The 24,719-nt window shown below is 37.2% G+C and overlaps 1 protein-coding gene across 9 annotated transcripts in view; it reads right to left on the reverse strand.

Annotated features, from left to right (window-relative positions):
• Nucleotides 1–24,719, reverse strand: part of LOC137252975 (uncharacterized) — a 79,491-nt gene that overhangs the window by 26,757 nt on the left and 28,015 nt on the right. For all 9 annotated transcript variants that reach the window (XM_067789155.1, XM_067789153.1, XM_067789159.1 and 6 more), the window contains 4 exons: nucleotides 14,628–14,679; nucleotides 12,095–12,222; nucleotides 4,847–4,944; nucleotides 2,703–2,817 (listed from right to left, as the gene is read on the reverse strand). In XM_067789155.1, the coding sequence (XP_067645256.1) occupies nucleotides 2,703–2,817; nucleotides 4,847–4,944; nucleotides 12,095–12,222; nucleotides 14,628–14,664 (378 nt within the window). In that variant the 5' untranslated portion in view covers nucleotides 14,665–14,679. The remainder of the gene's footprint in view (nucleotides 1–2,702; nucleotides 2,818–4,846; nucleotides 4,945–12,094; nucleotides 12,223–14,627; nucleotides 14,680–24,719) is intronic.

Here is a 24,719-nt window from a genome sequence, read left to right on the forward strand (position 1 = left end):
AATGAATAGAATAGAATAAAAAAAAAAACGCTTTAAAACTGATTTCCCCCCTCTATGCAGCATACTTTAACTTTTTTAGGCCCACTGAAGTCAGCTGACTTCGAGTAATTGCTGCCCTATATTCACTATATCCATTTTTTATCCCCGAAAAAAATTTCCCTCTTACAAAATTATAATTTTTCAGTTCATTTGAATATTGAAACCCTCTCAGCATCTTTTGAAATAAAGCCTTCAAATTATAATTAAAGCAAGTAAGGAAGTTTAAGTTCGGGTGAAATCGAACATTACATACCCAGCTGTAGACTTGAAATGCTGTTGTTGTTTGTTTTGTGTGCTTAATAGTGGTACAAGGCTGCGCAATATACATTTACATGTGGTTCTATTTTGAACTAATTTTCCTTTAAAAGAACCAAAAAGGATACAGACGCTAACACCAATGACCTTGAACGGGTAATAATGCAGTTTTCCTTAAGATATGGGGATTTCCCTACTGTTTATTTTAAAATAAAGATATAACAGAACAATAAACATAAACACACAAGTGCCATTGTACCAAAAAGCGTTATTACAAAAAAAGGGCAACTTTTACTAGAAATAGCTTATTGCCAGCTTCTACGCACTTTTACAAAATCTTTTATATAAAAGAAGGCGATTTAACTGATTTAGTCCATTTTTACTGAAAATATTTCCTGTTGAAAGGCGAGCATGTGCACTAGGGCGGATCGATTTAAAAATCGCTCATTGCTCTGTAAACATCGTATTCTAGCGATCAAAATAAGAAACTTTGCCGAAGGAACCATACCTCTAAAACGAATTCTGGTGTCCCCCAATTCGGGTCGAACTTTTGGGTAGGGGCAAATTTTGAAAAATCCCACTTTGACCCATTTAGAGTGCTCCAGTCGAGTCCAAATGTATGACCGACCCCACTAACTTTGGAGGCCCGACCGACCGATGCCAGTGGCACACCCCCTGGAACCCCCCTGGGGGTTCACCATACAAACATTTCAAATTATTTTGTAGCAAATTTTTTTATTTGTTTATACGTAATAATAAAATGTTACGTATACGTAGTGGTGCACCTCTTTTCAGTTGGTATGGATATGTTTGTGCTGATTTTTTCATGTAAAGTGCAAAACCGGCGATTTTTTGAAATGTTTGTATGGTGAACCCCTAGGGGGGTTCCAGGGGGTGTGCCACTGGCATCGGTGGGTCGGGCCACCAAAGTTAGTGGGGGTCGGTCATACATTTGGACTCGATTGGAGCACTCTAAATGGGTCAAAGTGGGATTTTTCAAAATTTGCCCCTACCCAAAAGTTCGACCCAAATTGGGGGACACCAGAATTCGTTTTAGAGGTATGGTTCCTTCGGCAAAGTTTCTTATTTTGATCCCTAGAATATGATTTTCACAGAGCAATGGGCGATTTTTTGCCTCCCCACAAATCGACCCGGCCTAATGTGCACCAAATTTTTCGTCGAGTAATGGCTCCAGAAACGTTGGAAAATGCATTGTAATAAGAAAGGGCCTATTTTTCAAGATTTGAATTTTTTGCCATTCCTTGTTATAATGGCACAAAATACGATTGGTACAAAACTATTTTTCGCTAAGATTTAACTTATAATTTTTGCCTACGACCCTTTTTAAAGTCATTTATATAAAAGTGGGAGAGGTCCTTAACCAATCTTATCCATTTTTACTAGAAATATTTCCTGCTATAAGGAAAGTATGTATACCCAAGTTTGTTTGAGCTATGGCCCCTGAAACATTGAAAATTGCTTAGACAAAAAAGGGACGGTGCCACACCCATTTTTAAAAAATTTTAGCGTTTTCCAATTTAATGTTATAATTCAATTTAGAAAGTAAAATTCCATTGATACAAAGCTCTTTTTTGCAAAGATATAGCTTATTTTATTCATCCACGACCCTTTTAAAAATCTTTTATATAAAAGTAGGCGTGGTCCTTAACCGATTTCGTTAATTTTTCTTCAAAGCATTCCCTATAGTAAAGGAAACCTCTTTGCCGAATTTTGTTACGATAGGTTTAACAATTTTTGATTTATGATTAATAATATTTGTAAAATTGATTTTATCACGCCCATTTTAAAATTTTTTTTCAAATTTTTATGCAGAGTCTCAATATCATTGCACACGTCAAATTTCAACATTCTAGGTGTATTACTTACAAAATAATCAGGTTTTTTGTGTTTTCCAAAATTTTATATATATAAAAAACGGGCGTGGTTATCATCCGATTTCGCTCATTTTCAATACCAATCTATTCTGGGTCCAGATAAGCTCGTGTACCAAATTTGGTGAAGATATCAATTTTTTTTCGATACTGCTGATTTTGATATATGGAGGTCTATATCTATCTCGATTCCTTTATACCTGTACAACCAATCGTTATCCACTCAAAGTTAATATGCTCTGTGTGCAAAGCACGCTGAGTTTGAAAATTGGGAAACCGTTGGGCTTCGGTCTAAACTTCGGCCGCTTTTTGCAGAGGCCGCTTATGAAGCCGATTATGAAAATATTGGTGATTAATTGGAAACCGAAGCCAATTGGTCGCAGACTCTACCTAAAATCAAATATTCCTAAATCTGTGAACATTTCATAAAATTATAACTTCAATTGACCTTGTGTCGATTTTAGGTGGTTATAAAGTCAATGGCCCTACCATCATATACAATAAAAATGTTATTACCTGACATTTATGCTCAATTGAAGCGTAGAAGCCATCATGCAAACCATCGCATTTAAAATGAATATCCTCTTCGGGAGGCACGGTTGAGAAGAATGGATAGCTCGAAAGATTGTAACTGTAAATAGATATTAAAATGGCAAAATACAATTAGGACGTCCCTTAAAGCATAAGACTTTGTATGGGAAACAAAAAATGTGCCACTACGGTTTGAAAAGTTACCCTATGGGAGCGTTCAAAATCTTTCTTTCAATGTTTTTTGCATTGTTGCATATACTAAAAAAATAGTACACCGAAGGATATGAAGCTAGTTAAATCCACAAATCAGGTTTGCTGTTCTTGAATTAACAGATACTTAGTAAAATCGATCGCGTCACGGTTAACTCAACTGAATTTTTTTGTCAAGAATTGTGCTTTTGTTTTCTTTGTTTAGTTATCTCAGTAGAAGAAAAAAACGTTGGTTTAGTTAATAATATTCTGTAAAAATGACAGATTCCCAATTTAAACTAACTGATTTTTCTGTTAAGAACTGATTTCATTCGTCATTTCAACAGCGACGACTGTAAATATTATGCAAATGGATGAGCTAATTTCAAAGAGAAACTTATTACATTTATACAGGCCTGAAATGCGTACTTCCAAATGAGTACTTCCATACATAATCGATAAAAGAATAAAAACTTGGCACAATTTACCCTCGATGAGATTGAAGCCGTGCTTCTCATGCAATTTGCGTCGTGCTCCGTTTTAAGTTTCCTACAAATTAGCGGTTCGGGACTTACATGTTTTATGCTGACACCGAGCGGCAGTTGAATTTTCACTGAGAAGCTTTTTATTGCAGAAACACAGTGTGTTCGCCACACACACACACACACACACAGGAGTGTTCGCCAAATCACTTCCGAGGGACGACCCCGATTAGACAAATTTGTTTCTAATCGCAAAACGTTTTGATGCTATTTTGCCCAAGAGTTGATTCGAGGACTCTCGGTGTTAGGTTAGGGTAGGTGGTAGCTGCCCTGATAAGGAAAGCTCACTAGGACAACACGAAGGTCCGTTGTGATACCACATACAACAAAAATAACGGTGACTTAAATCTAGCTACTTAGAGAATCGTTGGGTAGCTACGATAAAGCTCCGAATGATACCGATCTCAACTTTGGGTAAATCCTCGGGAGATCCAAGTGAGTCGCGACCGAAGTATTTTCACCTAGTTCTGGCAAAAGCTGGGCAATCAAGCGTAAAGTGATTTGGTGAATCCACCTCATCATCCTCCATACAGCTGCAGCAGGATGGAGTTTCCAGTATATTGAGACGTAGGGCCATGGGACAGTGCCCTGCCAAAACCCCAATGACCGTTGATAGGCGAGCCTTAGTGAACCCAATTATTTCAGCAGACCTCCTGCCATCCACTTTCGGCTAGAAAGATCTTGCTACCCTGCAAGACGTGGTGTCCGCCCAACGTTTGCTGAGCTGACTTGAGGCCCAGCTATGGAGGAGCAATCCACAGGTGGCCAGCGGAATCCCGAAATCCCTACAGCCATCTTCATCCGGTTCAGTTGTACGGATGCAGGTTAAAAGATCCGCATCTCGCGATATCGGTTAATAAATCGATCAAGTCTAATGTACATTTAAAGTTCACATTATGCTAATTCTAACGAAGCAGAAGAGAGATATACCATTCCCGAAACATATTTCGGTCGCAAAATGACAGTTTTAAATAAGTATTAGGAAATAAAACATTAGGAAATAAAGCACAATAAAAGTAAGAAAACATTGAAAATAAAAATTAATCACTGAAAAGGAGCGAAACATATTTAAATATAAACAGACATATGTACATCACTGAGAAACCCTTTTTTGTCTTGGATATCGGTTGCTATCCGTGATAAACCTAATCGCTTTTTCTGGCTAACCGTTAAATGCGATCTCTGGAAAAAGGTCCAAATATTACATCATATCCGGACTTTTATTTTTTTCCACCCGCCATTAAAGTACTTAACTAATAACGATAATAAAAAAATTTTAGTAAAATAAAACTGAATTTAACAAATACTTTAGCGATGAAAAAATAAAAGTGCGGACTTAATTATAATATGATTTAGAATATATTATAAGCAACTTATCGCTATGAACTTTCTACTTACCCTCTCAGCTCACGTGGCAGATTTGGATCCCAAATATAATCAATCTGTGGAATGCCTGTCAATTTGGAATTCTTCGTCGTACCCGATGAGCTATCAGACTGTAATTAGAGATGCGTTACGATATATAAGTACCAATCCTAGATACGTGTAGTGAAAAACAACAATTTGATGTGAGATTAATATTCGATTTAAGTGAATTGTCTTACTGCTGGGTCAAAGAGGGTTTCTAAAGTATAACAAGTAAGGAAGGCTAAGTTCGGGTGTAACCGAACATTACATACTCATCTGAGAGCTTTGGGGGGCAAAATAAGGGAAAATCACCATTTAGCAAAATGAGCATAGGGTAGCCCTGGAATGTGTTTGTATTAAAAATGTGTATCAAATGAAAGGTGTTAACGATTGTTTAAAACGTAGTGGGCCTTAGTTATATAGGTGGACGCCTTTATATGGGTGGACCAGGGTTGACTCTAGAATGCGTTTGTACATTATGAGTATCAAACGAAAGGTGATAATTAGTATTTTAAAAGGGAGTGGGCCTTAGTTCTATAGGTGGACGCCTTTTCGATATATCGCCACAAAGGTGGACCAGGGGTGACTCTATAATGTGTTTGTACAATATGTGTGTCAAATTAAAGGTATTAATAACAATTTTAAAAGGGAGTGGTGGTAGTTGTATATGTGAAAGCGTTTTCGAGATTTCGACCAAAATGTGGACCAGGGTGACCCAGAACATCTTCTGTCGGGTACCGGTAATTTATTTATATATGCCATACCACGAACAGTATTCCTGCCAAGATTCCAAAGGCTTTTGATTTCGCCCTGCAGAACTTTTTTATTTTCTTCTACTTAATATGGTAGGTGTCAAACCCATTTTACAAAGTTTTTTCTAAAGTGATATTTTGCGTTAATAAACCAATCCAATTACCATGTTTCATCTCTTTTTTCATATTTGGTACAGAATTATGGCATTTTTTTCATTTTTCGTAATTTTCGATATCGGAAAAGTGGGCGGGGTCATAGTCGGATTTCGGCCAAATTTTATACCAAGATAAAGCGACTTCAGATAAATGCGTGAACTAAGTTTAGTTAAGATATATCGTTTTTTGCGCAAGTTATCGTGTTAACGGCCGAGCAGAAGGACAGTCGGTCGACTGTGTATAAAAACTGTGCTTGACTTCAATCGATTTCGCCCATTTTCGCAGAAAACAGTTATCGTCATAGAATCTATGTCCCTGCCAAATTTCACAAGGATTGGTAAATTTTTGTTCGACTTATGGCATTAAAAGGATTCTAGACGAATTAAATGAAAAAGGGCGGAGTTACGCCCATTTTGAAATTTTCTTTTATTTTTACATAATTTACTTTTATACTGTAAAGATGCTTATTAAATTTTTTGTTAAAATTTGACTTGAAAAAAAAATTTTTTTTAAAGTGGGCGTGCTCGTCATCCGATTTTGCTAATTTTTATTTAGCGCATATATAGCAATAGGAGTAACGTGCCTACCAAATTTCATCAAGATATCTTCAACGACTGCCAAATTACAGCTTGCAAAACTTTTAAATTACCTTCTTTTAAAAGTGGGCGGTGCCACGCCCTATGTCCAAAATTTTTCTAATTTTCTGTTTTGCGTCATAAGGTCAACGCACCTACCAAGTTTCATCGCTTTATCCGTTTTTGGTAATGAATTATCGCAGTTTTTCGGTTTTTCGATATTATCGATATCGAAAAAGTGGGTGTAATTGTAGTCCGATTTCGTTCATTTTAAATATCTGAGATGAGCGCCCAGGAACCTACATACCAAATTTCATCAAGATACCTCAAAATTTACTCAAGTTATCGTGTTTACAGACGGACGGACAGACGGACGGACATGGCTAAATGAATTTCTTTTTTCACCGAGATCATTTTGATATATAGAAGTCTATATCTATCTCGATTAGTTTATGCCGTTACGGATTACCGTTATGCGAACAAAGTTAATATACTCTGTGAGCTCTGCTCAGCTGAGTATAAAAATATTCTTACCAGGCTAGAGAAAATGGTAGATCTACTGCAGTGGTAAGGAAAGCACAGTGAAAAATGTAGAGGTTGTTTTTGGCACTATATTTAGAAAATTCAGTATCTGTGATGTAATATTTCTCGAAAGGTTATTGTTGTTCGACTTTGCGGCAGCTTGAAATATTGTGACGAATATTAGCATCACTAAGCTGCTACTAAATAAATGTACAAAAACAAAAACATGAAGCAGCCACTCTTATGTACATGTACACATTAAAGCTAGCAACACTTATGTAGATGGCGACGAAGAGCTATCTCACACACACAGATGTAATCACCAGTCGAAGTTCTTACTCACAAATACACACGCATATAACAAATTACCAAGCAGGAGATACAAGGGTTCTGGAAGCTGAAACGTCTAGAGCTTTGGAGAAATATGCGGACGAAGCAACAGAGAGTATAAAAGCAGCGCAAGCTGCGTAAAAACTAACCAGTTTTGACTTAAATACGCTATTGGTTGTGAAGTATAATTGTGAAGTACTACTCCCAAAGTTAAGTAAATAAAGACCGGTTGCAATACTGAATATTGGAGTGATTTATTCAACAGTTTAGCGATTCGAACGTTAGCAAAAGGTTTCAAATAAGCGGGATTCCCCAAAATTCATTACAATATTATAATGTTCCAGAAAAAATTACGCAACAAGAAATCTGAATTACACCGAAGCAAATTGCAGCAAGAAATCTGATTTTCACCGACGCAAAATTGATCACGCCTTGTATGCATGTTTAGATACAGTGAAATTGACAAGATCCAGGTATTGAACCGTATTATTACTTTATGGACTCTAAGATTCGCACATAACTCTGTGAAGTGAAGATAGAACGCTCAGTGGATCAATGAAAGCTGTTAAAGATCACGAAGTAGAATTTTGTCAATTGTGCTACTTAATTCACGCTACCACAGCGGGAATAATTCTAGCGAGTCTAAGAATACACTTTGTACGATAAGCAATATTGTGATGCTTTTGAAACGAATAAGAAGAAAATCTTTCTGTTGATGAAAAGTTTCAAGACCGGTGTCAAATACAGCAGAAAGAGTAATGCGATATATCAATTGCCTATGAAAGTTGTTGTTGTACACGTAAACCGGTTTAGGCAGATGTGAACAGTCCTTTGCCGGTTAGAGACCGGTACTTCTGGCAGTTGCCAGACTGGCTCGGGAACGAATTTTTTTGATCCCGCAAATCTTCGGATCTGTGGATTTCAGTGGTCTATTATGACAAGCATGCCTATATCGGTAACGTTCTAAGTCCCTTGACCCACGGAGGTAATACACAATCAATTTCCTATAATGTTTTATCTAAAGTATTGTAACGAATTTAGTGTAATTCTGCTTACTTGCAACATTCTGCTAACGTTCGAATCACTAAACTGTTGAATAAATAACTCAAATATGCAATAATGCAAAATGGTCTTTATTACACTACTTTCACAGTAACACTTCTAATACTCAACAGATAGCGTGCTAAAAAAAACTGATTACTGCATATGTATTATTATTGCCTACTTTTGTGAGCATCTCAGATAAGATATATGCATGTGTTTGTGCGTTTCTCTCCGCTGCGTGTACGTACATATGTGTAGACATAATGATTGGTTCGTTTATGTAGATACAAGTGACTGTTTGCTTTATTGTTGTTGTGGCTTTATTTACTTAGTATCAGATTAGTGATGTGAGTATCACTTAGTGTCACTAATATTCGTCACAGTATTATCTAAAGTATCTAGATTTTCATGAAAAGTGAAATTATGGCGAAGTGCGCCGATAAAAGACTCGACACGCACGTATTTTCGTCGACTTTAAAACAGCGTTTAAAACGCGGAAAGAAGTTATTTCTGTATTACGTTGCCTGAATTTAAGTTCCCTGTGAGGCCTGAAAGGGCATTGAAAACAACAGCAGGTGAGTCATGTTTGCAAACAACCTCTTCGATGCATTCGAAGACGCTTTAACCAACGATAAGGAGACCTATAGTGGAATTTCTTTAACCTGGTGATAATTCAAGGAAAAAATAGTTATTGCTGTTATAAAAGAATCAATCAACGTAAAGGTGCCTTGGGAGCTACGTCACTGCCAAAAATATTCTATAATGTGCAGACAGATATAAATTTCGAAGTCCGTCATGAAGGCGAGGTCAATTCAAATAGTCAATGGTTAATTGGCCTTGTTTCCACCTCAAAAGGCTGTTTGGTCTATTTAGTTTATAGCATTTATTAATTTGATTTTGTGGCCATTTCGCAAAATTATGTTTGATCCTATGAGAAATATGTAATGCAAGAACAAGAAAGCTCTGCAGCGCGGATTAGAAGTTTAGTTGAATATGTTCTGACTTTATTACCGTTTCAGAGAAGCAGAATGGTCATAATGTCAATATCATTGACATTAAAACCATTAGAAACTCGACGTTGTGACCTTTTCATATATTCATAATTACTACTGATCTTTTAGCCATTCGAAGTGGTCAGAAGCCCAATAGACGTTATGGTCGTTGCTATTATGTCACCCCCGAGAATTCGAAACTGTGAAGAATTTCTTCAATGTGGGAACCAGCATTAACAACGAAAAAATTCCAATATTTCAAATCCAAAGGAGAATTACTCCAGCCAAGAAGTTCTTCTCCTTTGTTTGTGTGTCAAAATCCTCTCAGGATTAACAAATTTCACGGTATATAGGTATCTCATCATAATCATCATGATGTATGATTCGGAATAGTGACGTTGTTCATGGCTCTTGAAGTATGCGAGAGACAAAGGCTTAGGAAGATTTATGATCCAAAAAATGTATAATGATGAGCTGTATGTGTAGGAAATAAAAGCCCAAATACTGCGCTAGCTATATTTAGAGGTTTTATCCGACTTTGAAAATATTAATGCGAATAAATCTGGCAGTACACAGAGAGAAAGACTAAACACACAATCTTGAAATTAAAGACAACGGCGACAGTCATAGTCAAAATAAAATAGCTTCTTTTTGGCGAATGTTAACTTAACTGGCGCTGGTCATCCAACAAGGCGCGTTAGTATCTTTTTTGTTCTGCTAATCCGCGGCAATTGGCACACCAAGCGAAGTTAAATCGTTTCCACCTGGTCCTTCCAGCGGAGCAGGGACCGCCCTTTTCCTCTGTTTCCAGCTTGGTGTCTGCATAGAGCTCGTACAGCTCATCCATATATCTTCTTGGTACCGACGCTTAGAGGCCCATGCATCTTTCGAAGAACTTTTCTCTCGAAAACTTCCAGAGCCACTTCATCTGCTGTTTTTCGGTACCTACCGTCGCCGATGCGTAGAGGCCCATAAATCATTAGAAGAACTTTTCTCTCGTGCGTTTCCAGAGCCGCCCCATCTGATGTTGTCATGGTTCGTGCTTCTTTATCATATAGCAGGACGGGAATGACAAGTGACTTGCATGGTATTCGTTTGCGAGATAAGACTTTACTTTTTAATAGCCTACTCAGTCCAATGTACCATTTATTGGCAAGAGTGATGCTTCGCTGGATTTCTAGGACAACGTTGTTCTTTGTGTTGACGAATAAACGAAGCCCTTTACTTCTTCGAAATTATTGCTGCAAACAGTGCCGTAGTTTCCAAGATGATAACGGGCTGACTCTTTGCTTGATGACAGCAGGAACTTTGCTTTGTCTTCATTCACCGTCAAAAAAATAAAGATACGGGTGTAAGAGGCGTTTTGCACTTTGAAGGCGACTTTCAAATCGACGGAGCGGTGATGTGTGTAAACTCTTTTTTCGCAGGTTTCTTCCAAGACTAGGATCATAATGAAAATCTGGTCGATGATAGATTTACCGGGGCTGAAGCCGTGCTGATAAGATCCAATCAGCTGATTCACGGCGTGCTTCAATCTTTAGCACAATACGCTTGAGAGGACCTTATATGCGATTCTATGTCGACTGATTCCGCGATAGTTACCGCAGTTTGCAGGATCTATATTCTTGTGGACTAGGCAGAGAACACTTAGATTCCAATCATCGAGCTTGCACTTGTCCGACCATATTTTGTTAATGGATACCAACTCCTCGCGGCCGTATTTGAATAGCTTCACGGCCAATCCATTTTGATCCAGTTATTGCTATTTTCACTTCGCCATAGTCGGGTGGGGGAACATTTATTTCATCATCATCGAAGGCGAACTCGGGCTCATCATCTTCCCTGCGCGTTTCGGCACTCTCTCTATTTAGGAGTACAAAGAAGTGCTATCTCCATACCCTAAGCAATTCGCCGTTTGAGTCCTTACAGCAGTTTGCCCGGTCTTAAAGGCTTTCTGTTGTCGAATTTCTTGGTAGCATTTGCAGGCATTATTCCTGGCGGCTAGCAGCTCAAGCTCCTCGCACTCGCGCCCTCCTGCCTCTACTTTTTTCTTCCTATAAAGGCATATCGCTTGTTGCACTCGCTTTTAACGTAGCCGTGTAGGCACCGTCTTTTCTTTCTGTTGCAACGCTCCATTCTTCATCATACGAGTTATGTTGAAAATCCTATAATATCTCTAAAACCAATTTCAGTGACTATGACTATGCCCCAGAGATTATTTTTGTATTATTAGAACAAGAAGAGCAAGAAGAACTTCTGTTATGAGTTTTACAAATTGCATTCAACGGAAATAACTGCGAAATACAAATAAATGAAACTTTCACTCGTCCAAAGCATGGAGCTATATCCATATTTATGAATTGACTTAAATGGAGAATAAAGAAATCGGAACAAAGTATGCACTTAAAATTTCTGTATGTATGTAAGAAAGCTATGTAAGTTAGAGGCACATGCTAATTGTTTTAGTAACAACGACATATGTACGTATTCTCAGCTGAATTTAAACTGCTTATTAGACGTTTTGGAAATCACTGAACTCCAAAGAATACACCTTGGCAGTCTTCCTCGACATCGAGACTGCCTTCAACAGCGTTCAAGCGGAGGACATCTGCAGGCCACTTATACAAGATGGAAACCAAGACTGTATAGCTGCATGGATCGATTCTATTATCAGAAGTAGTGTTGACATCCCAACTTTAGAAGCTTTTGCAAACTAAATAGCTACCAGAGGCACTCCTCCGGTGAAAAAGGAACCTTGAGGTAAAAAGATAGAAAGCTCTGGCGATATATTACGATACTGGGGGAATTAAAGATAAAAATATGCGCCTAACATTTCCCCCCAAATATGCATACAGCGAAATTACTTACATTCGCTTCTGTACTCGGTGCTTCCGTTGTTGTAGAAGTGGTTGTTGTTGTCGTCGCAGATGTTGTGGAAATCGAAACTTTTTTGAACGGCGCCGCTGCGGTTGTTCCAGTTATCAGCATGAACAGAGCTGCAAAAGCATTAGTAAATTAGTGATAAATAAATACAATTTTATATAAAAAAAGAATTTTTATGATTAACAAAAATATAAAGGTCGAGTGCAATAAATAGGCTTTCGATATAGTCTTCACCTGAGTCCGGAAATCTGCGATCCACCTTCATATTTTTGTTCCTCATAAAAATGTTTGCAGTGGTTTTGTTAAAATTTGAATATCAAAGTTCAATAAGAAAATTTAATTGTTTCAATAGACATTGTGGTCCATTTATATAAATGAAGTACTTAAAAATTTGTTATTTTCTCCTTTTGTTGTACTGCCAAGGTGACCTGGAGTACGTGTTTCTAGCTCAATGAGTAGTTACTTAAAAATAGATCGGAAGATTCCACAATTCTAAATGGACTTACCTCTAAACATCTCGAGCCCTGTCCCATCTAGAAAACTCAGGCAGGTCTCAGGGTTATCAGGAAGTTCCTAAAAGCTCACATGAAAATTTTCAAAGATCGGACAATTTTTTGATTTTCACAATTTTTGGACAACCTTGCGACAATTTTATCTCCTCATGATGTGTCCGCAGCTGGACGGAAAGATTGCTGTGTGTGGTGGGTCTTTTGTCAAACGCTAAATCAAAGCCACATGTATAAACTGGTTGACCACTGCAGCGTCTTCTAAGCGGAAGTTGCTGCGATAAAGGATGCGGTGGATGAAATGCTATTCAGTGCTACTGCGGTAAGGGAATTTAACATCTGCTCTGATAGACAAGCGGCTATCAAGACCATCAGTTCAGCAATAGTGCGATCGAACTATTTTATGATAAAGATTATCTGGATCCTGGGCCATAGTGATATCCCAGCCAACTGTCCAGCGGATCTCTAAGCCTGCATCCGTACAACTGTACAGGATAAAGATGGCTGTAGGGATTTCGAGATTCCGCTGTTTACTTGTGTTCTGCTTCTGCATAAATGGGTCTCGAGTCAGCCCAGCAAGCGTTTGATGGATATCACCTCTTGCAGGGTAGCACGATCGTTCTGGCCGGAAGTGGATGGAAGGAGGTCTGCCGAAATGATTACGTACTGTTACCCCACTCGAAATCGACTCCCTCTTATGAGTGGAATATGATTTATTGAAAAAGCAACAACAAAATGTAAAGCGATCACAAAAAATGATTAAAATAAGATTCCAAATAGACTCTTAAATATCTCGAGAAAGAATTGCAAAAGCTTTAAAACACACTTAAAAATTATTCCCACAAGACTCATAAATGATGGTAAATATGACTCGAAAAGGACTAAATACTGATTAGAAATATAAGTTAAAAGAGGCTCACCAAGTGTAGTCGCGCGTAGGGATACCATTTTATCCCGACGCGTCGAGGGAGTCTTTTCTGATCAGAAAATGAGCGCATATATGCTTTTTTTGATCATGCCGGAGACTCCAAAAATACTCTAATATGATTAATAATTTCAAAAAATGCTGGGTGGGAAAAAATATTTTGTTTAAAAACTGTGTGAATTTTGTTCAAAATGGAAGTAAAAAGCTAAGAACAGAGAATGAAATGGTTCTTGAAAAGTTAGTTATTTAAAAACTTAATATAAGGCCGGATGCAGTGACATAAAACGGAGCGCCAAATTATAACGAATGAATTGGACTGTTAAAATTCGTCGACAGGATAAATATAACGGGAATTGCAGAAAATAAAACTGTGTATAAATTAGAGAAATGTTTTGACAGGCAGTCGAAAAAACGGCCCTTAAGTTAATTGTTTCTGGTATAATTACATTTTCCCGCAACCATGATGAAGTAATAAAGGTGATGTCAACACTTTTTCGGGAGCTCTATTTGCCAGTATTTACTTGTACTACAAAAGTACTAAATTTTTAGTGCCAAATTTTCCCTAAAAATTTCCTAAAAAAATCAAGTTTTCTGCAAAATTTTGTTTATAATCTTTTGTGGAATATAAAGTTATGTTTATGTATAAAAAATTCTGGTAGCGGCTTACATAGTTATTATATTTTTAATCGTATAGTAAAATCTGCTCCGATTGTAGTAGAATTCAAAAGCAGTTATGTATGATAGACAACCCTCTAAATTATGCATGCCGAACTTGTCAGAATAAGGGAAAACGTCAACGGGATGAAAACACCATAATATTAATTTCATCATGCCCGCAACTAACTTTCAAATTTCTCAATTACACACCTACATATTTATGTTTTATCTCTCTTCTTTTATAATTCTGTTCCATTCATTATTCTATACTGAAAAGAATATCAGACTCCCTGATGAAGGCGTGAAAGCGTCAAAACGTGTAGGAGGGAAAGGAAAATTTAACTTGGCTTTCTCAATTCTCCGCCGAAAGGCGCAAAAAGTAGGTTAAAATCTTTGCGCAAAAAAAACTTTACAAATAGATAATACTTACATGCCGTTATAAGCTGCCATCTTCTAAATTTTTTCATATCTGTGGGTTATATCTGAAAAGAAAAAATTTAAATTTTTCATAAAATTATTTCTCGAAAAACATGAAAATAAATGTTACTTGGGTAATTTTTACTTTAGCTCACAACAGCTAAAACTCGTCCAGAAATATGGGGAGAGGTATCAAAAGACGCGCTTTGGACCCAGGAACACGAATCCGAAAGCGGAAATTGGAAATTTTCTTTTCGGAGATAATTGCAAACAAAATTTTAAATTTTCATGTAGTTGTTGTAATTTTGATGATTTTGTTGTACCCACAAGAAACACTGTGGGTAAAAGTGTTTTGCGCGGATATAGTTTTGGTCTCCAAATCGGTGTTGGACCCACTCAGGGTAATTTTTATAAGCGCGGCCGAAGGCCGCCAAAGCAGAAAGTGTTCTACGCAAAAATACTATGGATCCCACCGCCGGTTTAGGAGTGCTTCGGGGTTTTTTAGAAATATCTTTTGACAGAAATAAAATTTTAAATTTCCGCTTTCGGATTCATGGTCCTGGGTTCAAAACCGCGTCTTTTGACACTGCTCCCGATGTTTTTGTACGAGTTTTAGTAGTTGTGAGCTAAAGTAAAAAATTACCTTTATTTGTCTTTCATCATTCAATAATTTATAAAAACGCAACAGCTGGATTTTGTTCACCCAACAAACATGGAAAAATATGTCTCCAGCCTTCGAGAAATATATAGGATGTAGTCTTGAAGTTTATATCCAATATTATTCTCAAACCTGATAGTTTTCAAGTTGATATCTATTTATAATTCTTCAATCACTATCCAACCTATGAGAAATTTTATAAAAATTATTGCTCGCGAGTGGATCTACACCATTATTCTCAAACCATGTAGAGATTTTGAGATATTTATAGTTTTCAAATGAATTTCCAGCAATTTTCCCAAGTTGATATCCTACGGAGTTGAAAAACTCTTCTCTAAATGGGAACCATCAAAGCCAACAGCTGATTACTGGGAGAAATCAACAAGTGGTTGGTATCATTAATGAAGTGTTGTGAATTAAAAACAATTTATACATGTTTTTATAATATCATGAAAATGCTGCAGTATTGGAATCTAACATCTGGGCCCAATTATAGAATCAAGCTTGAGTACAAGCTGCGTACTATATTTTTCTCAACTTGAGCAACAGCATTTTTTGCTTTGAAAAAAGTCCTTTTAGTTGCGCTACAGTTTAGAAAAAATGCTTCGGTGGTATGCTACTTATCAACATGGGCTCTAATGGTCTTCAAGCCCAAGTAACTGTGGAAAAAATGCAGTTCAGACAACGTTGGCTTGAATGCCCAGGGAAAATGTGGGCTAAATTGTTTATACTCCTAGTAAAGAGAGTAACAGCCAAACTCATTAATTTATGCAGAGAGGACTTACGACCTCTTATAACAGGACACTGCAGTCTACGAGTCAAATCTATCCGATACACATGAAACGCTGGCTCATTTTATCTGTGAATGCGTTTCTCTAGCATGGCAGAGCCTCTCCATCTAGATAGCTAGCTCTTAATATTTTCGTTATATGGAGTAAAAAGCCTGAAGATGTACTTTTATAACCCAAAGCGGGTTAGCGGGATTGGAACATACTCGCAGCAGTTATGCCTGTCGTAAGAGGCGATCTAAATACCCAAATGAGTCAAGGCGTTGTGTAGCGCAACCTTTTAAAGGGGTTGCCAGCGTAAACGTATAACTTCTCCAACCCAATTGTCAACCTTTCCTACCCGTAGCGAATCCTCCTTCTTTAGAAGCCTAGGCTATGATGCTAGCAAGTTCCTCATAGCACTAGGTGGTGGGGCGGGATGGCCTAGAGGTTTCAATGTGGTCATATCAAATCGCTTCCGAAATGATCGGGCCTGTACCTTAATGGTGCTTGTTACTGGAACGTACCCGATCTATATTTTTAGCATTTCCCAATCGCTACAACAACAGCAACAGGTACTTTGATACATTAAAAGTCTCCACATACAGTAATAGGCAGAAAGGTAAAGCACTATAGATCTAAAAAATGGTGGCAGTGCATCGATACCTTATAATAATAATAATGTACTTATATATTAAGCACATACAAATTTGAGTACAAACTTAAGGAAACCAGTATTAAAGAGGACAGCAGCGCTTTGCTCCCGCGTTTCCTGCTGAACTGCACGTCATTGTGAATTTAAGCTTTTAGACATGTGTCTATAGTTAAATATATTTATTGACTTGTAGGGTCTTACAAATTATAATAATATTGGGGATAATATGAGTCGTGAAGTTTGTAGATCAAGATCCGTCCAATTTGTGGTTCACTGGCATTAACTGAGGCAGATGATTTTATGCCAAGAAGCTTTTCATTGCATTCGGAAAGGGTTTGGACCACTGCTGTGTCTCCGTTTTGAAATCAGGGTTTTTCAAGTTTTTTTATCTTCTAATCTGGGCTCCTTGGTATTGTAGGCAAACACATTACTCACTATAGCTGTGTTCCAATGGGCTCCGATCAAGATCAAGTTAAAAATTGAACATGGAAATGCAAAAAAACATTTTGATCCTGATATATATCTAACCCTTTTTACATGTTGGCACTTAGACATATGCACTAGGGTGTCCGATATTTACCAACTTTTTCCACTCGACCACACATAAATGTTTACTTTATCCCCGGGCAGTGTCATCAATAACATGACCCGCAGAAGAAACATATTGGATACGGTCAGCACATATGTGAGGCATATATTTAATAGTAAACGAGAACACGGATGCTCAGTCCATTGGCGTGAGAGTAGCCATGGAGCTCACGTAGCGCGCACCCGCACCCGAAGAGTGATGCTAAACGCGGTCTCAGGTACGGGGATTTGTGCTGGCCGTGGGAGGTTAGGTTTTAGTGGGCAGCCCTTTATGGAAGAAGGGAATCCTACACTCGGAGAATCTCGCAGTGGGGCTTAAATAAAAAAAAATAAAAATGTTTACTTTAAGTCTAAAAAACAAATTATTAATGCCGTAAAATAATTGCATTATATTCATTTCAAAACAATTACAGAATAACGATATATTTTTCATTTGCATATCTACAACAAAATATGAAAAATATAAGAACTACAACAAAAGGTGCTATTGTGCTTTATGCATACATATGTAGCAGAGAACTGCAAAAATCACAATTTTCTTGATTTAATCAAACAATAAAGCTTGCAATCACATTCAATCATGCGAATAAACTCATATTGATTAAACTCATAATTGAATAAACTCGTAATTGAATAAACTCAGCATATGTCTTTACAATACTCTGTTAGCATGATTGCGATCGAATGACCGAACAGGTCTTGCGTACGATTGTATTGATCAAACGAAGACAAGCGGAGAATAAAATCAAAGCACGAGAATTAGTATATTTTAGTTCGGCAAACAAACAGAATCGTAAGCAATGTTTATATGTATATTTATATGTAGCTTGTCGCCGCGACGTAAGGGCAGAAGAATCATGCAAATATTCAGACGCATGGAGTTTTCATATTTGCCTTTTCATTCCGATGAATATAATCGCCGTTGAGGCAAACGAGCAAACGCCTGAATTGATTATATTCACGCATGCAATAAGTTGGTTGATTTTAAATCAATGTGGATTATGTTCGTTTAAGCAAGTTGGATCATTGAGCACGATCATGTTGCCGAATGTAATCGAACGTTGTTGTGTTCGATTTTTGCAGTTCATTGATATGTAGCTCCTGACAGATGTAAAATTTGTAATACCAGCCTTTGAAAGACTCTCAGTGGATTTAAAACGCGCCTTTTGAAATATTTCCCGACATTTTTGTACGGCATTTTATAGCGAAGCCTGGTTGTGAAGTATTAGTACTTATTCTAGCTTTTTTATAGTGAAACTCTCATATAATTTTCTATGGAAAAGATATTGTAACGAATTTTTGGGGAAATTCCGCTTATTCCACAACATTCTGCTAACGTTCGAATCGCTAAACTGTTGAATAAATAACTCCAATACCCAAAAATGGTCTTTATTGGACTACTTTGAAAGTACTTCACAATAACACATAACTTCACAACTAATTGCGTGCTTAAATCAAACTGATTAGTCATGCCTCAGTTTGTGCTGATTTTATATTCTTCGGTTTACTCGTTCACCCATTTCTCCTAAGGTCTAGTAATTTCGTGAATTTGATGCTTGTTTACCAGCTATATACACGTATATTTGTAATTTGTATCCATATGCGTGTGTATATGTGAGCACTGCTGCGGCTGATGATGACATGCGTTTGTGAGTATCTCTTTGTTGCCTTGTATATATGTGCACGGTTGCCACTTTGGGTCCAATTGGACCAAATTTGGTCCGCTCCAACCCCGTTTGGTCCGCTGGTACTTTTTTTCAATTTTGGTCCGTTTCGGGCGAGCCGTCACGATTTTGGTACTTTGATTTGAATTTTTGAATTTTTTTAATTTCATAACAATACGACACTGATAAAAAATTTGCTTGTTTGAACACCCTGTGAATGGCAATCGACTTTCAGTAACTCTCACCAGCAGAGTCGATAGCTATTGGCCGGTTTTACATAGAATGCTTTGTCGTGTAACATTGTGCGTGTCTCGAAGTAAGTGGCGTTAGTGCAATACAATTAGAAGTATGTATTTCGTGAAAGCGATAACTTTACAGATGCAAACGACTTGCGTTAAAAAAAAATATTTAAAATACTTATATTGAACTTTGATTTTTCTAGATGTGATATACAAGTTTTATGTACAATTACTCCCGACAAGGTATTAAGTTGTGATTTTAAGCTTGATATAGACGTTTTAGCTTTTTGGGGAAAAGTAAACTTTTATAGCAATGGTATGAACGAAAAGTGTTTTGAAGAATTGCTTGGTTTTGTATATGATTTAGTGAGTCTGTCACATAGTTCGGCGGCCGCAGAGCGAACATTTTTTGAATTGTCTCTTGTTAAAACCAAATTACGCAATAAATTGGAGTTTATTTCAATCAACCACATAATGTTAGCCAAAGAAATTTTTACCCAAAACCCAGGTCCTCATTACGTTTGGTCGGTGAAAGACATAGGCTGGTCCTAGAAAAGTTATACTATGAACGATTTAAACTGTTTTTACCATACGTTTTTTCGATGTAACCCAGAATATATTATAAACATATATGCTTTAAGTTTTTAAATATATACACATACATATGTGTATAAGACTGAAAAATATGCCCATATATCATAAAATGTATTTAATTATCATCATCAATAATTATCATCAATTTTAATTAATTTAATCAATAAGCACTTTTTGTTTGTTTGTTACGTAGTGTTGTTTTGTACTTTTTAAGTAGTTTATTACATTGTTACATTTACCAATAAATTAAAACAAATATTGGTCCTTTTTTTTGAAATTTGGTCCTTTTTTCGACGATTTTTGGTCCAAATGAAAACAGGATGTGGCAACCGTGTGTATGTGTGTAGATGATGATTTATTTGTTTACGTACATACTGCTTAGTATCGGCTTAGTGATGGTAGTATCGCTTAGTGATATTAATATTCGTCACAATATCGTGTTTGTGGCATATTCCAAAGAATTAATAATACAAATTACTAAGTTGATTATACTCAGTTGAGCAGAGCTCACAGAGTATATTAACTTTGATTGGATAACGGTTGGTTGTACAGGTATAAAGAAATCGAGATAGATATAGACTTCCATATATCACAATCATCAGTATCGAAAAAAAATTTGATTGACTATTAACGATAACTTGATTAACACGATAACTTGAGTAAATTTTGAGGTATCTTGACGAAATTTGGTATGTAGGTTCCCGGGCACACATCTCAGATCGCTATTTAAAATGAAGATATCGGACTATAACTACGCCCACTTTTTCGATATCGAAAATTTCGAAAAATCGAAAAAGTGCGATAATTCATTACAAAAGACGGATAGGTGGGTTGAACTTATGACGCAGAATAGAAAATAAGTAAAATTTTGGACAATGGGCGTGGCACCGCCCACTTTTAAAAGAAGGTAATTTGGAAGTTTTGCAAGATGTAATTTGGCAGTCGTTGAAGATATGATGATGAAATTTGGCAGGAACGTTACTTGTATTACTATATGTATGCTTTATGAAAATTAGCAAAATCGGAGAACGACCACGCCCACTTTAAAAAACAAATTTTTTTTAAAGTGAAAATTTTCCAAAAAATTTAATATCTTTACAGTATATAAGTATATTATATCAACATTCAACTCCAGTAATGATATGGTGCAACAAAATACAAAAACAAAAGAAAATTTCAAAATGGGCGTGGCTCCGCCCTTTTTCATTTGATTTGTCTAGGATACATTTAATGCCATAAGTCGAACAAATATTTACCAATCCTTGTGAAATTTGGTAGGCGCTTAGATTCTAGGACGATAACTGTTTTCTGTGAAAAGGGCGAAATCGGTTGAAGCCGCGCCCAGTTTTTATACACAGTAGATCGTCTGTCCTTCCGCTCGGCCGTTAACACGATAACTTGAGCAAAAATCGATATATCTTTACTAAACTCAGTTCACATAATTATCTGAACACACTTTGTATTGGTATAAAATATGGCCGAAATCCGACTATGACAACGCCAACATTTTTGATTTCGAAAATTACGAAAAATGAAAAAAATGCCATAATTCTATACCAAATACGAAAAAAGGGATGAAACATGGTAATTTCATAGGTTTATTGACGCAAAATATAACTTTAGAAAAAAACTTTGCAAAATGGGTGTGACACCTACCATTATTAAGTAGAAGAAAATGAAAAAGTTTTGCAGGGCGAAATCGAAAGCCCTTGGAATCATGGCAGGAATACTGCTCGTGGTATTACATATATAAATAAATTAGCGGTACCCAACAGATTATGTTCTGGATCACCCTGGTCCACATTTTGGTCGAAATCTCGAAAACCCTTTCACATATACAACTACCACCACTCCCTTTTAAAATTGTTATTAGTACCTTTAATTTGACACCCATATTGTACAAACACATTATAGAGTCACTCCTGGTCCACCTTTGTGGCGATATATCGAAAAGGCGTCCACCTATAGAACTAAGGCCCCCCCCCCCCCCTCTCTTTTAAAATACTAATTATAACCTTTCGTTTGATACTCATAATGTACAAACGCATTCTAGAGTCAACCCTGGTCCACCTTTATAACGATGTCCCGAAAAGGCGTCCACCTATAGAACTAAGGCCCACTCCCTTTTAAAATACTCATTAACACCTTTCATTTGATACCCATATCGTACAAGCAAATTCTAGAGTCACCTCTGGTCCACCTTTATGGCGATATCTCGAAAATGCGTCCACCTATAGAACTAAGGCCCACTCCCTTTTAAAATACTCCTTAACACCTTTCATTTGATACCCATATCGTACAAACAAACTCTAGAGTCACCCCTGGTCTACCTTTATATCGATATTTCAAAAAGGCGTCCACCCATAGAACTAAGGCCCACTCCCTTTTAAAATACTCATTAACACCTTTCGTTTGATACCCATATTGTATAAACGCATTCTAGAGTCATCCCTGGTCCACCTTTATGGCGATATCTCGAAAAGGCGTCCACCAATAAAACTAAGGCCCACTCCCTTTTAAAATACTCATTAACACCTTTCATTTGATACCCATATCGTACAAACAAATTCTAGAGTCACCCCTGGTCCACCTTTATATCGATATTTCGAAAAGGCGTCCGCCCATAGAACTAAGGCCCACTCCCTTTTAAAATACTCATTAACACCTTTCGTTTGATACCCATATTGTATAAACGCATTCTAGAGTCATCCCTGGTCCACTTTTATGGCGATATCTCGAAAAGGCGTCCTCCTATAGAACTAAGGCCCACTCCCTTTTAAAATACTCATTAGCACCTTTCATTTGATACCCATGTCATACAAGCAAATTCTAGAGTCACCTCTGGTCCACCTTTATGGCTATATCTCGAAAAGGCGTCCACCCATAGAACTAAGGCCCACTCCCTTTTAAAACACTCATTAACACCTTTCGTTTGACACCCATATTGTACAAACGTATTCTAGAGTCATCCCTGGTCCACCTTTATGGCGATATCTCGAAAAGACGTCCACCTATAAAACTAAGGCCCACTCCCTTTTAAAATACTCATTAACACCTTTCATTTGATACCCATATCGTACAAGCAAATTCTAGAGTCACCTCTGGTCCACCTTTATGGCGATATCTCGAAAATGCGTCCACCTATAGAACTAAGGCCCACTCCCTTTTAAAATACTCATTAACACCTTTCATTTGATACCCATATCGTACAAACAAATTCTAGAGTCACCCCTGGTCCACTTTTATGGCGATATCTCGAAAAGGCGTCCACCTATAGAACTGAGGCCAACGCCCTTTTAAAATATTCATTAACACCTTTCATTTGATACCCATATCGTACAAACAACACATTCCAGGGTTACCCTAGGTTCGTTTTCCTACATGGTGATTTTTCCTTATTTTGTCTCCATAGCTCTCAACTGAGTATGTAATGTTCGGTTATACCCGAACTTAGCCTTCTTTAATTGTTTTAAAATAAAACTCTAGGGGCGATTCAGGAAAAAATTCTTAAATAGCAGGCATCCTATTATGTGTTCACATGAGTTCAATGCTGCCTATGAGAGACTGATTCTTATCTTTTCAGTGAGATTTGATCGTGGTCCAGAGGTGGATAGCACATTGGAACACCCTTTAAGTCTCAGCGACAGCCATCAAAACTTAAACCCCACTTCAAAAACTTGCTTGCTTTATGACAGAAGATGCACATTGAATATTAATGAATCAAATAAAAGAATGTGGAAAATGTAAGCGCAACAAAAGAATGAATTGATGGCTTGTATAAACAAATTTACTTGAAGAAAGAAGCTTTTTGGTAGGAGAATTGCGAAAATCGAAGCGAGGGTTTGTTAACCATTTACACAACCGTATGTGTTTTTTTATTTTAAAATTGTATTGAGTCATTAACCTTTTAGCTTACATTTTGTTGCAAATAACATTAAAATTATTCATAATCAAAATATTTTTCTGTAAAAAATCATATACATATTGAGTTTCTGCCTTAAAGGAACAGTAGCAAGATGCGATAAATGAAAGGCTTTGAAAAACGGTTACAAAAGGCAATTCTCAGAAAACTGATGCCAATAGGGTGGAGGAAAATGAACTTGGATTTTGAGCTTTGGCAAAAAGGAAAGGTAAACCAAATAAATTAATGCAATTTTCTTCAGCACAGAAATTATGAGAAATTCCGTATTTTCTTATACAATTTTTGAGCATGCAGTTTTTTCAATTTTAGTTTCAAAGTTTCGTTGATTGTTTTTCTGAAGGTTCTTGGTATGTTTTTGGAAACTAGCATACCCGGCATACGGTCTTTTGAACGAAAATTCGCTCTCCTATGTCTGAAATGACCCGTCCTCGTCTCTTTATCGCTCCTCTCCTCGTCCTCCTCTTCTCTATCTGTGATGTTTTCCTCCTTTTCCTGCCCTTCTCCCATTTCCTCTATCTCACTCCCTCACTTCCACTTATGTGGAATTTTTATAGAAAGCTGCTTCAAGCGGGGTGTTATCATCACTGCTCGGATGGCTGTAAGATAAACCCGTCAAATTTACGGCTTAAGCAGATTACAGTGCATTAGTCAAGTTTCTTCCAACAATTAGCTCTTCGATGGATCGGGCCCTTCGGGATATACCTGCGCATCTTATGTCGGGCTGACCGCCAAAGTTGATAAGACGGATATAGTCTTATTTACAAAGTGCTACAAGGTCCCAATTTGGTTCAGACCTAAGCTAGGAGGGGTGACCTTCCAGGAGAAACCTTTCACCAAATATATAGGAATCATTTTAGACAGTAAGTTGTTGTGGAAGCTCAACGTGAAGGATAGAGTTAAGAAGGCCTCAACAGAATTGTATACATGTAAAAGATGCCGGAGTGTACGAGGGGCGTATCGCCCTATTTATCTCTTATTGGGTATTCATAGCGATTGTAAAGCCCATCCTATACTATGG

Source organism: Eurosta solidaginis, chromosome 5, assembly GCF_040869045.1.
Source record: "Eurosta solidaginis isolate ZX-2024a chromosome 5, ASM4086904v1, whole genome shotgun sequence".
NCBI classification, from domain to species: Eukaryota; Metazoa; Arthropoda; class Insecta; order Diptera; family Tephritidae; genus Eurosta; species Eurosta solidaginis.